Source organism: Pteropus alecto, unplaced genomic scaffold (assembly GCF_000325575.1).
Source record: "Pteropus alecto unplaced genomic scaffold, ASM32557v1 scaffold276, whole genome shotgun sequence".
Classification (NCBI taxonomy): Eukaryota; Metazoa; Chordata; class Mammalia; order Chiroptera; family Pteropodidae; genus Pteropus; species Pteropus alecto.
The window spans coordinates 2,046,970-2,063,890 of record NW_006438074.1 but is presented as its reverse complement, the minus strand read 5'-3'; the positions used below and the strand labels follow the sequence as shown (position 1 = coordinate 2,063,890).

The window sequence follows — 16,921 nt, the reverse complement described above, 5'->3', positions numbered from 1 at the left end:
AGCATTTTCTCAAATGTATTATTATTTAGTGATCAGTCTTCTTATTGTGCTAATATTTCATCAGTTTTGTGACACATTATTTAGAACATTTTTAAGGAATATGAAAAACTTTTAAGAATTTACAACCAAACTGTTTCAAGTATTAGTTAAAAAATAAAAATATGTATATAAAATTGTACGTCTCTGTATCTTCTATAGTGCTTAGCATTGTGTTTACGCACAGTAGACACTTAATAAATGTGTTTTTGATATGTCAGTGAATATCCCGACTATTGGTAAATGCAAACAAAGCCTAATTATAATTATAAAATGACTAAAATACCATTCTTAGAAGTTTTGATAGTGTACACACAATTTAATAAGTTGTCTGTCTTCGCACAAACCACTTTTATCATTTCACCAAACAAGGGACAGAATCTAGATCAGCTATTATAATTTTTTTCATGTTAGTCTGCAACTTTTGTTGGTAACCCGTTTTGTTGAAGAACATTCTAGTTATTCATGAAGGTTATGAAGGAAATAAATGATATTGGCCCTGCTTAAAGAGCTTAAAGAACAAATTTATTCAAAGATGATATTGCCTTTCCCTTGATGAACCGTTTGCTATGCATTACACAAAATTTTAATAGGTAGTAAGATCATTCATGTACCATACAGGCAGCTGGAGAGAGACAGTCACACTAATGCTCTGTTATACTCACATAGTCAGAAAAAAACTTTAGATCCCTTTATGTATAGCCAGTAGAAATTAACTTTTAAAAATTCATTTACTGAGTAAAACTCTCATTTGGTCAGAAAAGAAGTTAAGGATATAGTTTCTTCCTTCCAATGGCTCAGAGTCTAGGTAGGGAAGTGATAAATTAACTTAAAGAAAAAAATACAAAGCACTGAGTCTGGCAGATAGAGACTTTATCCCATTGTTTAGATCCTACAAGTTCTTTCAGAGTACTTTACCTTACAGGCTATCTGTATACACTAAACATTTTTTAAGGAGGAAAATAAAATCATAGAATTTTAGTATTTTAGGAATCTCTGCCTGGTGGCCATATGCAGAGTTTATTATAAAAGAGACTGGAAATAAGGAGAACAGTTAGGGAGCTCTTGTGGTAACCTAGCCACAGGATGATAAGACTAGATGCTGAGACATTGATAGGAAAGAGGCTATTCTGAAGGCAGATTGAAAAACTCTTGGTAACTGATTTCATAAAGGAGTCCTATACAAAGAGAAGCCAGCGATGAACCTGAGAAGACCAGTGGTTCTCTCTACCAAAATGTCTCCCCGATAAAATCATTCAGAGTTTCTCCTTAAAAAGTTGTAACGTTTTTATATCTGCAACACGTTAAGGTTCTCTAGATTAGGTACATTGTGGAAATGCTTACAGAGAGAAATTGACAATATCTCATCTCCCTTCTCAGCTCCAAAATGGAAGTCTACACCCCACCACCAAAAATGCTGTTTATCTGGTTTGGAAACTTGATGTTTACTAGAGTTTCCAGATTAGAAGGAAAACAGGAAAATAGTTACAAGCAGCTGGATCTGTGGACCCGAATAGGTCACTCTGCCCAGTGCTTTAAAGAAAGGGTTCAGAGATTGCTGACAAAGCACATTTATTTGTTCCTGAGTTCAGTGGGATGACCTTAATATTTGAGAAAATAAAAGGAGGAATTCAACTGAAGGTGGAACCAGCCTTTACAAAGTTATGGCAGAGCATCTCAACTAGATTGTGGTGGAAGGCCAATGGATGCCACAATGCCTTAATGTACAATTTGAGGATGGTGATGGGGAGATTATAAATGTTGGGTTTATATTACTCATGTTCCCTGGGCATTATGCCTTCTAAAATTCAGTGATTAGAAATTTCATTCCATCACTAAATATATATTCAGTTCTCTTGAATATTTTATTCTCTCAAAATAAAGATCAATGCCTAATTAATGTTGATATGTATCATAGTGTATAATAGTGTATCATAGTGAATATGCATAAACAAAGTAAACTAAAATTTTCCTTTTATGTTACAGAGATATTAGTAAATTTTCTTTTCTGCTGTGCGAAATGGCTGCTTTGGTAATGTGGCAACCATAGCTGATTTAAGGGCTTCTTTTCTGTACCTAATTAAGCATATCCCAGTTTAGTGATAGGCCTGGAATATCTCTTAATGTGTATCATTTAAGGGGTGCATTCTGTTTCTATTTGGTCTACATTCTTGGCCCTGAAAGTACTTAATTCTTTGAGGTCTGTTGTTCATACTTAAGAACTTTTGGTTTAACCAGTGACTGGTAAGCAACCAGCATTGACTAGAACAGGTTTGCTATGAGATAGAGTGATTATTATTTGCAATATCAATCTTAAAGCCAATACGATGTTAAGTTATATTGTTGAAATTGACGTTCAGGTCAGAATTCATTTCCTTATATTTACAGTGAGGATAAAAATAGTAACTCTTTATGAAGTTTTATAACTCAATGTTTCTAAAAATGCAAATAACATTCTTTTTATAAAAACGGTATATGCTTATTGCAAAAAATTAAATAGTGTGGAAAAATTTAAAGAACATAAAGATCACCACAAATTCTGTTGCCTGAACATAGCAACTGTTAATATTTTATAAATAACCTCCTAGTCATGTTTCTGTGTGTACCCATAAATCATCCCCTGCCCACTGCCCCCACATTCACAGATACATATAATATTACAAAAATGGAATTTAGTAACATGTTTTTTTCTAACAAAAATATGCCATTAATCTTTTCAGATCTATGCCCAGACATCCCTATCATCAACTTAATGGTTTCAATTACATTGTTGTACCATCATTTGTCTCACATAATCTTTATTTTTTAAACATATTACTTTTTTAAAAAATCATAAACAATACTTCAGTGGACATTTTTGTTTGCTAATTTTATAATGCTAAAGTATTATAAAACTTCCAAGAAATGGAATCATTGGGCTAAATGGCACAATTTGAACTTTTTAATTAAAAATTATTAAGGTGACATGATTAATAAAATTAAATAAATTTCAAGGGTACAATGCAATATATATATACATATATATATATACACATACATATATATATATATATATATTCATTTTACATTATTATTTCATAATTTACCAGTGTTGATATAGGCCTAGTTAATTTTACCTGCTCTATTATAATTTATAAATACAATTTATTAATGCACTCTCCTATTGATAAACATGTGTTGCTTTGTTAAATTAACTAATTAATTATTTTAAAATCATGGTAACATTGGTTAATGAAATCCAGTATGTTTCAGGTGTACAATTTAACAGTAAGGTATATATATACATATATGTATATGTATATATATATATATATATATATGTATATATATATTGCATTGTGAGTTTACCACCCAGAGGACCTGAACAGACACTTCTCTTCAGAAGACACACAATTTGAATTTTTGATCTATACTTGTACAGGCATATCTTCTTGATTATTTTCTGATGAAGTCATTTTCAATATTATAATATTATAATATGCTGTATATTTATTTTTCATAAACTACTAAGTTTCAACAATTGATGCCCCCAATTTTAATATTCTTGGAATTCATTTGTAGGTAATTTTCACTATAGCCATAGCCTTTGTGATTTTGGACCTCTTAATGAAAATTTTACCTCCTCCATTTCTTCAGACTGTCAAGTCAGACTATTTTGATGCTATGTTCAGTCAGGTTTGACCTGGGACGGTTTTTATATACTTGCCATATACTTTGCTACACAGAAAAATCTTTTAAATTTAATTCAACTTCTATTTTTCAATGTGTTCAGAAGTTATGTGTTCAGAACTATGCTGTCGATAGACAAATTTAAAGAAGTTTAAAAGATACATGCTTTCAAGAACTTCATTATACTCATAACAAGATATATCAACCCATACAAAGGAATTTAAAAAGATAAAGCAAGGCACATAATTACTGTTTTAAGGAGTGATGGATTGCTAGGTTTTGTAAAAGTATACGATAAATTTCCTGACCTGGAAGAATCAAAAAGGTTTCATGAAGGAAATAATAAGCCCTGGTGAGTGGCTGGGATTTAGGAAGGATGAAGCAACAAGGGGGAGAGATATATTAGTTATCTATTGCTATGTAAGAAATGACTCCAAAACATAGTGACAGTACTACAATGATTCATTGTTTCTCACGATCCTGTTGGTTAACTGGGCTACTAGTTCTTTTGCTCCACGTGCTTGGGCTCCCACAGGCAGCTACATTTAGTTGGCACCTCAGCTAGGGGCTTGGTTTCCCCTGGAACTACATGGATAGCTAGACCTTTTTCTATCCTTACTGTCCCTCAGTACGATCAAATTTCTTCAGGAATGGTGGTCTCAAGGCAACATTACAAGAGAGCAAAAGTCAAAGGTCTAGCTTGAGAAGTTGCATAATATAATTTCTGCCACATTCTATTGAAAAAAGTGAAGTCACAAAGCCAGCACAGATTAAAGGAAATAGATTTTGGTGGAAGATGCAATAAAGTCTCATTGCAAAGAGATGTGCATGCCAAAAGAGGAATAATTTGTAGTCATATTTTGAGATTCACCACCAGGGAACTGCATGAAAAAGATTTGGAAGCAAGAATAAATTATATTCAGAGTCAGCAGAAGATAGGTTATGATGCTGTTTTTCAGAGGATACGAGAGGCTCTTGGCTATTCTACGGCACCGTTCTTAGGATCACCAACAATTTGTTTAGGTTGTTGGCAGTACCTCTGCACTCTTTGGATCTTGGATAAATCATACATATGTTTTGGCTTAAAGGTATTTCAGTATTATTTTAAGTATTATACTTAATTCTTTCATATTAACGTAAGCATAATGGTAAAACCTACTATACAGATATATAGATGTATAGAAAGAGTAAGTGATTTAATATTATTCTCTATTTATTGCTTTTCGTATTCATTTTCATAAAGATTAGAGAAATGATTGCAGGTATCTTTACTGAAAAGAGGTAGATAAGAGTAAATGGGGTCAAATATATGGTGACAGAAATTTAACTTGGGATGGTGAACACACAATACAATATACAAATCATGAATTATAGAATTGTACACTCAAAACCTATATAATTTTGTTAACCAATGCACCCCCAATAACTTTAATAAAAAAAAGAAAGAAAAGCAATTAAAATGTGTATCTAGTACAAAATAAACACAGAATAGCCATAACTTTTGCAAAATTCCATTTTCACCATAGAGAAAGAATTCTGGACTCACTGTATTGTCTCTTTTTTTCCCCCATAGCTGATAATGCTAGACTTACAACTGATAAAACAGGTAGATCTTTGCATCTTATAATTTGAAGGACATAGGAAAATCTCTGCATCAAATCATTGGGCTGCTACAGTATCTAAATCTCATCATTGTAGCTTTCTTATTTTATATTTTTGAGTTTTTTTTAAATAAAAAATACAATATAAGAATTTATAAGTATCCTGGAAAATGCAACTTATGTTGTCATCTACTAATCAGATCACATTATATTTGAACTCTCCATGTGCGTGTATGCACGTGTATGTGTACAAATGGAGATGGTAGAAAATGTGCCTTCTCCTAACATAGAGGAAAAAGAAATAGAAACAAAAAAGAAGTGCCAAAAATACATCGTCACAACTTTTAGACATAGAAAATAAAAAACAAAATCTCCTTAATTGCAAAAAAAAAAAAATCCATTATGCTCTCTTTTCCAGTTGGCATTCTGCTCCTTATGTTCATGCTGACCCTTGCCCATCTTTGTATCACTGTTACAAGCACGTCTTATTTTTCGTTAGTCACTTGTAGTCACCTAAAGTTTTAGTCATTCTTTGCCATTATGATTGTCAAAAAATAATGTCAAAATGAAAGTATTTCCTTTTCCTTCTGGCATCTCTGAGTGACTCTGCATGACCGGCAGTCTCTGTCTGTGTGCCTTTTTATTTCTCAAACTCCTCACATTTCTCCTTGCCTCCTTCTAAGCTGGTTTTAGAATTCCTGAGAAACATGAAAAAGAGTGACCAGTGTCCCAAGTTTGGCATATCTAGGAGTACCCTCATTGGAGATTGTGTTCAGTACTTAAGACATTTAAGCTCCCTGCTAAGTATTTTTTTAGTGACTAAGCTAGCCTTTGTATCAGCTGCTAGGGACCTCTGAAGATAACATACATTTTAATCTTTGATTGTCTCTGGTTGCCTGACAGTTGATATATTTTGGGAGCTTTTGTTTGACTCATAATAAGTGAGTCTGAAATGATGAGGTCAGTGTTCATTGAGCATCTATAATTATTGTTCCTCAGATTTCAGAGGTATTGTTCTGTATCACCCTGTTCATCTTTATCAAAGTTGCAAAAACTTCTATAGCTATGCAAGCAATGTGAAGGTACTAATTTATTAGAAGTCAAATGAATTGTGCTGTATTATAAAGAATAAAGAATATTGATTTATTTAGCATGAAAGACAAAATAACTATCATAGATAAAGCTATTTTGATTCTTTGATTCTTTGTTTATACTAATACTTCAATTTCTTGGAGTTCTTTTGAATGAACAATCTTGTACATCTTTCCATTCATCCACCTCCATTTCTAACACCTTTGGTCATATATTAATAATTGATGAGCATAGGTTCATGATTAATTTCTTTAAATTAAGTGACTCCTAAGGATATGTAGGAAACGATATTAATAAGCATTGCCATTTAATTATTGAGACTATTTTGATGGAGTCAGTTGTTATGGTAATTGTGGGATGAGCTGCAAGCTAGTAAAATTTGTCCAATGTTGTTATAATTTGGTAAGTTCAAAAAATTTACCTTTTGATCCTTTCTGCATCCCCAACTTATCTCACTATTTGACAATTAATTAAAAATGATTCAATCAATTTGTAATGCCTGGAATTCCCCCTTCAAAATTGCAACATCCCTGAGAGGGATAGTATATTAAATAGTTTTCAATATTTAACACTTTAAGTAGTTAATGAGATTAGTTCTAGGATAATTGGCATAGTTCAAGTACTACACAGAATGGAGGTGTAGATTAAGTGAAGACTAGAAAAGAAAAAAATGTCTGCCTCATATGTGGATGCTTAGAGGGCGCCTACATATATAGGTCATTACAAAGGAGCATCTAGGGAAATCAGAAGCCATTATGAGAGAGCGGAAAGGAGAGTAAGACTTTGAAATTGGAGGTTTCTGAAGATCATCTTCTTCACTTTGTTGTAAAGGCAACTGGAGTCATTTCAAATGTTTTAAGAGGCCATATGCAATACATACAATCACAGATTGATGGAACATTTACTTCCACACCTTTAATACCATTATTAAAGGTGGACTTTAGTGAATATAAATAAAGAGGAAAATGATGGTTGAACCACCTATGTGGCTTTAAAGGTTACCAGAAATGCATTCTCATATTAATATTTTAAATTGCTCAATCTAGTGCCAATGATTGCTTGCCAAGATTTATAAAAGAAAGATAATTGGGAAAAGTAAATGTCAGATGTCATCATGAACAGGGACAAAATGTCTAAAAAATACATATTATCGATAAGGAGATGAATGGATGCAGCTTGACCTAAGGAGCAAACAAAATGAAGTGACTGATGAACATAAGGTCTTCAGAGACCTGGATATCATCATCTTATCTGTTATCATGAGCAATTCATAGGAGTGGAGGCTGAGGTACAATTAATTAGCTGAATACAGATTTTTGGCTCTACGAATTGTTTAACTATGAGGAATAAACTATAGTTTATATACTTGAAATAGCTATAAGTTCATTTGTGGACTTTTGTAAGCTGTGTAAAGGAAAAGATCATTACCCTTCTTTCAAAGAATAAGATTTTGTAGAATTAAAGACTAATAGTTTTTTGTAAGAAGTAATGGATACTACTTGAGAGCAAGGGTTATATCTTTTTTATCATTGAATCACTAGTGGCTAGTGTAGTGGCTGGCATATAATAGATATTCAGTAAATATCTACTGAATGCAATAATGCTTGAATGAATAATGGAATCTGTGATTTGTGTTATAGCATTATTCAATCCTTTTAAATTTATTTGGGTGACATTGGTTAATAAAATTAAATAGATTTCAAGTGTACAATTCAATAATATGTCATATGTACATTGCATTTTGTTCACCACCCAAAGTTAAATTTCCTTCCATCATCTTATATTTGACTCCCCTTATCCATATCTGCACCCCTTCCCCCCGGTAACCACTAAACTGACAAACGACAAACAAACAGAGACTCATGGACACAGACAACAGCTTAGTGACATTATTCAATCTTTTAACCTATGTCCCTTTTTGAAAAGTAGGTGTTTTTGTTTTAAAATATAAAATATATAAAATGTTTAGAAAAGTATTTTTTCAGAATATACTATTGGGCTCTGATATGCATCATAAGGAGTTCACTATCCTCTTCCCTGAGTTCCCCACCCAGTTGAGAATCGATCTGTCCTTATTAGGATTTATTATTGTATTTGCATAACTAATCACACTCAGTAACTTAAAACAAAACAACCATTTATTTTACTCATGAACCTGTAATTTATTTAGGGCTATGAGGACATGCCTTATTTCTAGTCCATGTGGTATCAGCTGGGGGTGACTTGAATGGGTCTGAAAAATCCACTTCTTAATTGGCTCAGCCACATACAAGCTATTTGCTGCACATATAATCATAGATTGATGGAACATTTTCCTTCTTGTTTTAACTATGATTATTAAATATGAATATAAACAGAGAAGTGATGATTGAACCACTCATGTAGCCATAGTGTTACCAGAAATGTCTACTCATGTCAACATTTTAAATTGGTAAGTTTAAGGCCTGTGCTGAGCTGGGAGCTCAGCCAAGGCTATTGGCCAGGGACCTTGATTCTTCTCCATGTGGGCCTCTCTAGAAGAATGCTTGGTTTTTCTCACGACATGGAAGCAAGATTCCAAGAGCAGGTATTCTAATAGTGAGGAATTGGAAGTGTCTAGTTTCTTAAGACCTTGACCCAGATACTGGAATATGATCATATTACCATATTCTATTGGTAAAACAGAATGTTCCGGGATTCTGGGGGCAGGGATACAGACCCTGCCTCACAATGGAAAGGATGTCAAGGAATTTGTAACCATCTTTGATCTACTAATTATCTTCAAAATAATACCTTTGGTGAATAAGAAAAATATAATGCTTTTTAGAAAAGACATTTACTGGTGTGTATGCCAGAATTACCAAAACTTTAAATGTGATAAGTTTGTAAAATTAGCTTGTTTTAAGTTGTCTTAAGCCTAAAAGGCTGCAGAAGAGCATATTACAAGGGGCTTATCAAATTTTAACAAGTTAGCCTGATATTATTAAAGTAGGTGAACTGACTATCTGGTATCTCATTCAAAGGATAAAATTATATAACAGGCCTCTACAAAAATGGCCAGGCCAAGCATGGACATTCATGTTTGACAAATGACAGTAGGCCTTCCCAATTTATATATTATCTTAATATGGTAAGGGCATGTATCACCTGGGTTTCTAAATATTTCATTCTCCTACCTGCATTAATAAGGTGTATTCCTTCTATGTTTTTGTCTCACCTGTAGTGAGACTTTGATTTGAAAAAATGTTTCCGAATAACTATTTCCTGGGTTTCTATTGTGTGAATTTGCTGGAAAAAAATATCTGAACACCTACTATGTTCCAGGAACTGGTCTGTGTTCTGGAAATAAAGCAGTGAGCAAAATGGACAAGGCCCATGCTTGCACTCATGGAATTTGCATTTCTAGTTGCTAAGATAGATAATAAACAAGCAGATTAATATGTAATGTAAATTAAAGTAGTGATAAATAAGATTAAGAACATAGTAAGGGAATGGAGAGTGATATTAGAAGAAGAGAATATTTATACAGCTGATCTGCAAAGGACTCTGTGATGAGTTGGGATTTTGAGCAGAGATCTGAATGAAGAAAGGAGATAAACTAGGTGAAGATCTTGCAGAAGGAACAGCTAGTGAAGGGGCCCTGAACAGTGAATGGGTTTAGAATGTTTGACTAGTACCAAGAAGGCTAGCATGGAGCAAAGGGAGTGAGAGAATGGCTGGTAGAAATTATGATCAGTGAGGGAAGGCAGTGCTCTGAATATATGTATCCTTGGACCATGACTAGGTTGGATTTAAGTCTATGTATAATGGAAAAGGTTTTAAGTGGAAGAGGGCCAAGGTTAATTTATATATTATTTAGACATATTATTAATACATATTAATATATGTTATTTATATATATTATTTCTGTTGCACAAAAAATTAATTATTTGGAAGCTATTTCCATGATGATGATCATGATGATGATCATGATGATGATACGTAAAATTTCATGAATGCTTTCTCCTACTGGACTCTCTTTTATAACTTATTTTATGTGAGTTATCACATTTAACACAACCCCTTTGCGAAGATAGTAGTGTATAAGTGAGGGTGTAGAAACCTAGAGAGTATTAGAAACAGATTCAAAGACACAAAGCTGGTAAGTGGAAAAATGCATACTGTTAAAGACTATGAGAGGGTGCTGGTAGAGGTAATGAGAAGTGATTGATTTGAGGCTACATTTTTGAAGGTAGGACCGACAGGAATTGTTGATGGATTAGATGTAGGAGATGAATCAAAGAGTGAATTGAAGGATGACTTTGTAGTTTTTGGTCTGAGCAACTAGGCATGGCTTTGCAATTTATGGAGATGAAAAAGTGTCTTTGGCTGTTGGAGAGAGTGTGTTGTAAATTAAGAGTTCTTTTTTGGATATGGCTGACTTGAACAGCTATTAGGCATCCAAGACGATATGTGTGTCTAATTCAGGGCAGAGGGTATGTCATCATTGAGAGAAGCTGCATGTGGCTACATGAGAACTTCCTGCACTCTTTTTGCAACTTATTTTAAAGTAAAAAAAATTTTTTTAAACATATACATATAATTGATCTCTTACCTTAAATTATGACCATGTTTAGCCCTTCGCATACTCACATGAAAATAAGAGTCAGAAGTGAATATCTTTGTAAATATGCCAAACTTATTGGGATGTTGATTACATTCTTCACTTATTAATGTTGTAAACTTTTAATACATTGGTAGTTTTCATATTTTAGTGCTTAAACGTTTCATTTGGGCAGAATATGTGCATATTTAAGGTATCCAGAAAGATGAAATGCATGGTAATTTTTTACACTAAAAACCAGTAGTAAGACGCTTTGGCGAATACAGTGTATTGCAAGCATCTTAGGAAGCCAAACAAGTTAAATATGTCAAAATAATAGGTAGTTCTGTGATATTTATTGACAACTTAGAATAGCTGAGCACTATTAAAAAAACATGATTGTAGCATTGTTTCATTAAATGCTTATTATTTTAAAAACATAAATTCTTTTATTTCTTTTCTGAAAAAGTGAAATTCCATATTTGTTTCATAATTTTTCCATCATTTGTTCACATTATTTCTATTTGTTTTTTTTTAATACCACAGTAGTGGAATAGAGATGTTAAGTCTGTGATTACTTTTTGTTTTGTTTTGTTTTTAAGTATAAATATTCAAAGGCTTAAAGACCCAGTCGAGAAATCAGCACTATAGTTTTCTTATTCAATCTTTAACAAAATATCATCTATCTTGAAAATTGTCTGCACTGGAAACAAAATAAGTAACAGCAAAAAACTGACTGAATGTTTATAAAATTATAGCTTCCTGTTGTGAAATTATAATTTGTTGTACTCAGAGAAAAATTGTTCTTAAAAAAAACCAAATGATTTTCTGAAAATATGTTAAGGGTCTTTAGATGTTTTACTAGCTTGATTATTTTGAAATAATTTTTTAGTTTTTCAATTATAGTTGCCATACAATATTATATTAATTTCAGATGTACAACATAGTGATTAGACATTTATGTGACTTAACAAGTGAACACCCCAATAAGTCTAGTACCCATCTGACACCATATAGTTATTACAATATTATTGACTATATCCTGTGTTAGGCTTTATATCCCTATGACTCTTTTGTAACTACCAATTTGTACTTCTTAGTCCCTTCCACTTTTCACCCACATCCCTAAACCCTCTCCTATCTGGCAACCTTCAAAATGTTCTCTGTATCTATAAGTTTGTATCTATAAATGTTCTCTGTATCTATAAGTTTGTTCTCTGTATCTATAAGTTTGTTTGCTTATTCTTTAGATTCCACATGTAAGTGAAATCATATGGCATTTGACTTTCTCTCTCTGACTTAATCCAGTCTGCACAATACCTTCTAGGTCCATCCATTTTGCAGATGGCAAGATGTCATTCTTTTATTAAATATTTTTTTATGGCTGAGTAATATTTCATTGCATATATGTTCCACCTCTGTATCCATTCATCCACTGATGGGCACTCAGGTTGCCTCCATATCTTGGCCATTGTAAATAATGCTGCAATGAACATATGATGCACATGTCCCTCTGAAGCAGTATTTTGGGTTTCTTTGGATAAATACTCAGAAGTGGGATTACTGGGTCCTACTTTATCTCTTATTATGGCTTTTGTTTTAAAGTCTTATTTCGTCTGGTATAAGTATTACTACCCTAGCTTTTTCCCCCCCCCATTTTTGTGAAATACCTTTTTCCATCCCTTTAGTTTCATTTTGTGTGTGTGTGTTTTGATCTGAAGTGAATCTCTTTTAGGCAGCATATGTAAGGACCTTATTCATTCAGCCTCCCTTTCTTTTGATTGGAGCATTTAATCCTTTCACATGTAAAGTAATTGTTGCTAGATATGAGTTGTTGCCATTTTATTATTCATATTTTTTTTTTATTTTTTTCTTCTTTTTAAAGAAATCCCTCTAACATTTCTTTTAATACTAGTTTGGTTTTTATGAACTCTTTTAGCTTTTTATCTGTCCTTAGATTCTAAATGATAGCTCTGCTGGGTAGAGTAATCTTTGTTGTAGATCCTTACTTTTCATCGTTTTGAATACTTCATTCTAGTCCCTTCTGGCCTGCAAAGTTTCCGTTTAGAAATCAGCTGACAGTCTTATGGGAGCTCCTGTGTAGGTAACTAGATGCTTTTCTCTTGCTGCTTTTAAGATTCTCTCTTTGTCTTTAAACTTTGGCATTTTAATTATGACATGACTTGGTGTGAGCCTCTTTAGGTTCATCTTGTTCGGGACTCTGCACTTCCTGGGCTTGTGTGTTTATTTCTTTTGCCAAGTTCAGGAAGTTTTATGTCATTATTTCTTCAAATAGATTTTTAATTTATTGCTCTCTTTCTTCTCCTTCTGGTGCCCCTGTGATATGAATGTTGGTATACTTGATGTTGTCCCAGAGGCTTGTCCTCATTTTTGGGATTCTTTTTTCTCATTCCTGTTCGGATTTGGTGTTTTCTGCTACCTTATCTTCTAAGTCACTGATGTGATCCTCTGCTTCATCTAATCAACTGTTGATTCCCTCTAATGTGTTCTTCTTTCAGTTATTATATTCATTTCTGACTGCTTCTTTTTTATGTTTTCTATCTCTTTGTTTAAGTTTTCACGAGTTCTTCTACTCTTCCCCTAAGTTCAATGAGCATCCTTATAACCAGTGTTTTGAACTCTGCATCTGGTAGATTGCTTATCTCCATTTTGTTTATTTTTCTGAAGTTTTGTTCTGTTATTTGGTACATGTTTCTTTGTCTCCCCATTTTTATTGCTTTCCTGTGTTTGTTTCTGTCTTTTACGTAGGGCTCCTAAGACTCCTGGTCTTAGTAGAGTAGCCTTATGTAGTAGGTGTCCTGTGGGGCCCCACTTTAGCAGGGCTCTCATGCCTGCTCACTCTGCTCTTTCAGTATGTTGTCCTTGGATGCAGCCTCAGGTGGTGCTCCAGCTTGGATCAAATGCCGGCCCCAGGGCCTCTGGGGAAGGTCCCCACCACAGGCCAAGTTCAACTGCAGCCTATGCACTGCCTGGGGCCATCTGGCAAGAGTCACCATGCACTTTGCAGATGGCCACCACCTGTGCTGGGCTTAGAGGTGCCTCGAAAGGCCAGGCCACAAACTGAGGCCAGATGCCACTAGTGCCAGGCTTAGAGCTGCTCAACAAGTTATATGGAGCATGTAGAGGCCAGATGCTGCTTGTTTGGGTTTTGTGAACCTTTGAAAGATTTTAGGAAAGTCTGCAATATGGTCCAAGACAGGTCACTTGTATGGAAAAGCCTCTGGAGGTGGTTTGGGTGGGCCCACAAGTTGGGAGGGGTGGGACCTCAGGGAATCGCCTGGGTGGGGAAACTTGTGTTAGCCAGGTTATTGGCGACTCAGCTGCCTGCCAGGAGGGAGGAGGGCCCAACAAAAGAACAATGGATTCTGCCAGCACTTCTTTCTGGGAGAAACTGCCTCTCCAGCCCTTGCCCTGAGGCCAGGCAATTTAGTTCCTCCCCATATGTCCTTGACAGTTGTTAAACAACTGCCCCAGTGCTGGAGCTCAGAGCAAGTGAGCCTGTTAGAGAGTAAGTCTGTGTGCAGGCCCTTTAAGAGGAATATCTGTAACTCCCGCAGCCCTCCGTCTCACTCAGCCACAAATTCTGCTGGTTTTCACAGCTAGAGGTGGTGGGAATTTCTCTTCCTGGCACTGGAACCCTGGGCTGGGGAACCCCATGTGGAGCTGGGACCCCTCATTCCTCTGGAGGAACCTCTGCAGCCAATATAGCCTTTCTGATTCTTGGTCACCACACACTGTTGTGGGACCAGCCCATTTCCCACCTTGGCTCCTCCTATCAGTCTTAAGATGGCCTCTTATGTGTGTCTCTAGTTGTAGGACTTTTGTTCAGCCAGACCTCAGGTGATTTCCAATGATGGTTGTTCTGTAAGTTTTGTTACAATTTTGATGTGATCATGAGAGGAGCCAAGCACAGTGTCTACCTACTATGTTATCTTGACTGAAAGTTCTTCACTAGCTTGATTTTATACCACTTCCATCAAATGGGATTTTTGTTGATGAAATGGCAAAATGAAACATCCCATACTTTGTTTAGAGGAGTCATTTTTCAAATGCTTGGAGGATATAGAATGGAAATGATCATTGTCTGATATTCTACTTATTCGTGAAATGCTTACAGAATGTATGTGGTTACTAAACATTTGTTTACTGAATATTAAGGTAAAGTACTGCCTCCTTTCAAAAGATCTTAGTGTTAAAAAGAGAATGAAGCCAAAGGGACAGGATAGAGTGGGGATGGTGTACATTCGAGGGTATGTTCAATTTGGGTTGAACTCATCTGCTTTTCAAAGCTTTTATAAGATCAGGTAAACATTAGTAGCCTAACCAGATCTGATGAGAAAAGGATTGGTAAATTATAGGTTGAGGGAGAGGGTCATAGTCAGGGGCATTACAAAACCCTATCTCATTTATAGGCTCCTGTAGATAAATATGAATGGTCTGCAAGCTGGCTTTACTCTTAATTAAAGGATGGAATCGAAAAGCTTACAACACTGACATACTGACATGAGTTTAATAACTTGAAGTTTTAGGCACTTTCCAAGTTTTATTTTAACTGTTAATTCCAAGACTGTTTTCCTTTAAAACCATCTAAAACTAGAACACTTTAATTTGTCTTCATTCTCTATATTTTTTATGTTCTGTCAAAAATCTTTATAAGTAGGAAAGTATTCCAAAAGCTGGAAGGAGCAAGCAGTATGAAAGAGCATACATTTCTAAACTGGATTATTAATCCCTGGAAAATTCAAATTTTTTAGGCTTCATTCAGAAGGACAAGGCTAGAAGGTAACTTTAGTCATAAGGCTAGAATTTCTTAGGGAAATTATAACTTTAGATCATTTAATTCTTCACAAAATCTATTAGCGACTCATATTTTGCCACATTGACTAGAATATTGCATGCTCATAAAATTATATTTATCATGCTGAAGATAACATTTACGGAGTGAATATTAGATTCCAGCACTCTTCAGGGATTAGCATGCATTAACCCTCAAAGTTTATAAAGACATCTCTGTCAAATTATCCATTTATTGGGCCTATATTCACATTATTTTTTGCACTTGAGATATTTGTTTTATTTTCATCATTTCTTCTCTTTCAGCTCTTCTTTATGCAACTATTTTTGGAAATGTTACCACAATTTTCCAGCAAATGTATGCCAATACCAACCGATACCATGAGATGCTGAATAATGTACGGGACTTTCTGAAACTCTATCAGGTCCCCAAAGGCCTTAGTGAACGAGTCATGGATTATATTGTCTCAACATGGTCCATGTCAAAAGGCATCGACACAGAGAAGGTATGGATTATTACTGTTGTTATTTATTTTCTATTTCAATAGGATCTTCAGATGCCTGGAGTTTTCTCACTCACATATTACTTGTATAATTACTTCATAAATGTTACTCTGTATTTCATAAGTGACATATCAATCAATCATGTTACTGAGTGCTTAGAAGGTACAAAGCACTCAACCATTAACTATAAATTAGTACTAGTCATCACACTCAATTTAGAAATTGTAGTTCCTGAAAACAACTAATTACTTAATTTCCATAAAACACTCTCATTACCAGTCAGAATAATCTGCTGCATTCCTCTAAAACTCTAACAATGCTGCCGTTTCTCCTGGTATATTTTATTCTTGATTTCTCTTTTGACTTTTTGACCATTTAGAAAGAAACTACCTTGCTTATACACTAAAAAAATTATATGTCTGCTATCCTCCACTTAAATCTCTCCCTTTTCTAAACACAAGACTTTTAGAAAAAAACAATCATGATTTATTTTACTTTGTAAGCACCAGTGAAGGGTATTATTTTTAGGTACTGATTTTTGACATATGTAATAATCAGACAGCACATTGCTTTCCTTGCCATTTCCCACAAATTTTATTTGTTTTATTAATCATATGAGTTGACTGGTAGTTTTTCTATAAGA

At 34.3% G+C, this 16,921-nt stretch overlaps 1 protein-coding gene across 2 annotated transcripts in view; it reads left to right on the top strand.

The window, feature by feature from the left end:
* KCNH5 (potassium voltage-gated channel subfamily H member 5) overlaps positions 1–16,921 on the top strand; it is a 346,402-nt gene that overhangs the window by 226,864 nt on the left and 102,617 nt on the right. For both annotated transcript variants that reach the window (XM_025049120.1, XM_006915107.3), the window contains one exon: positions 16,081–16,280. In XM_025049120.1, coding sequence (XP_024904888.1) covers positions 16,081–16,280 — 200 coding nt within the window. The remainder of the gene's footprint in view (positions 1–16,080; positions 16,281–16,921) is intronic.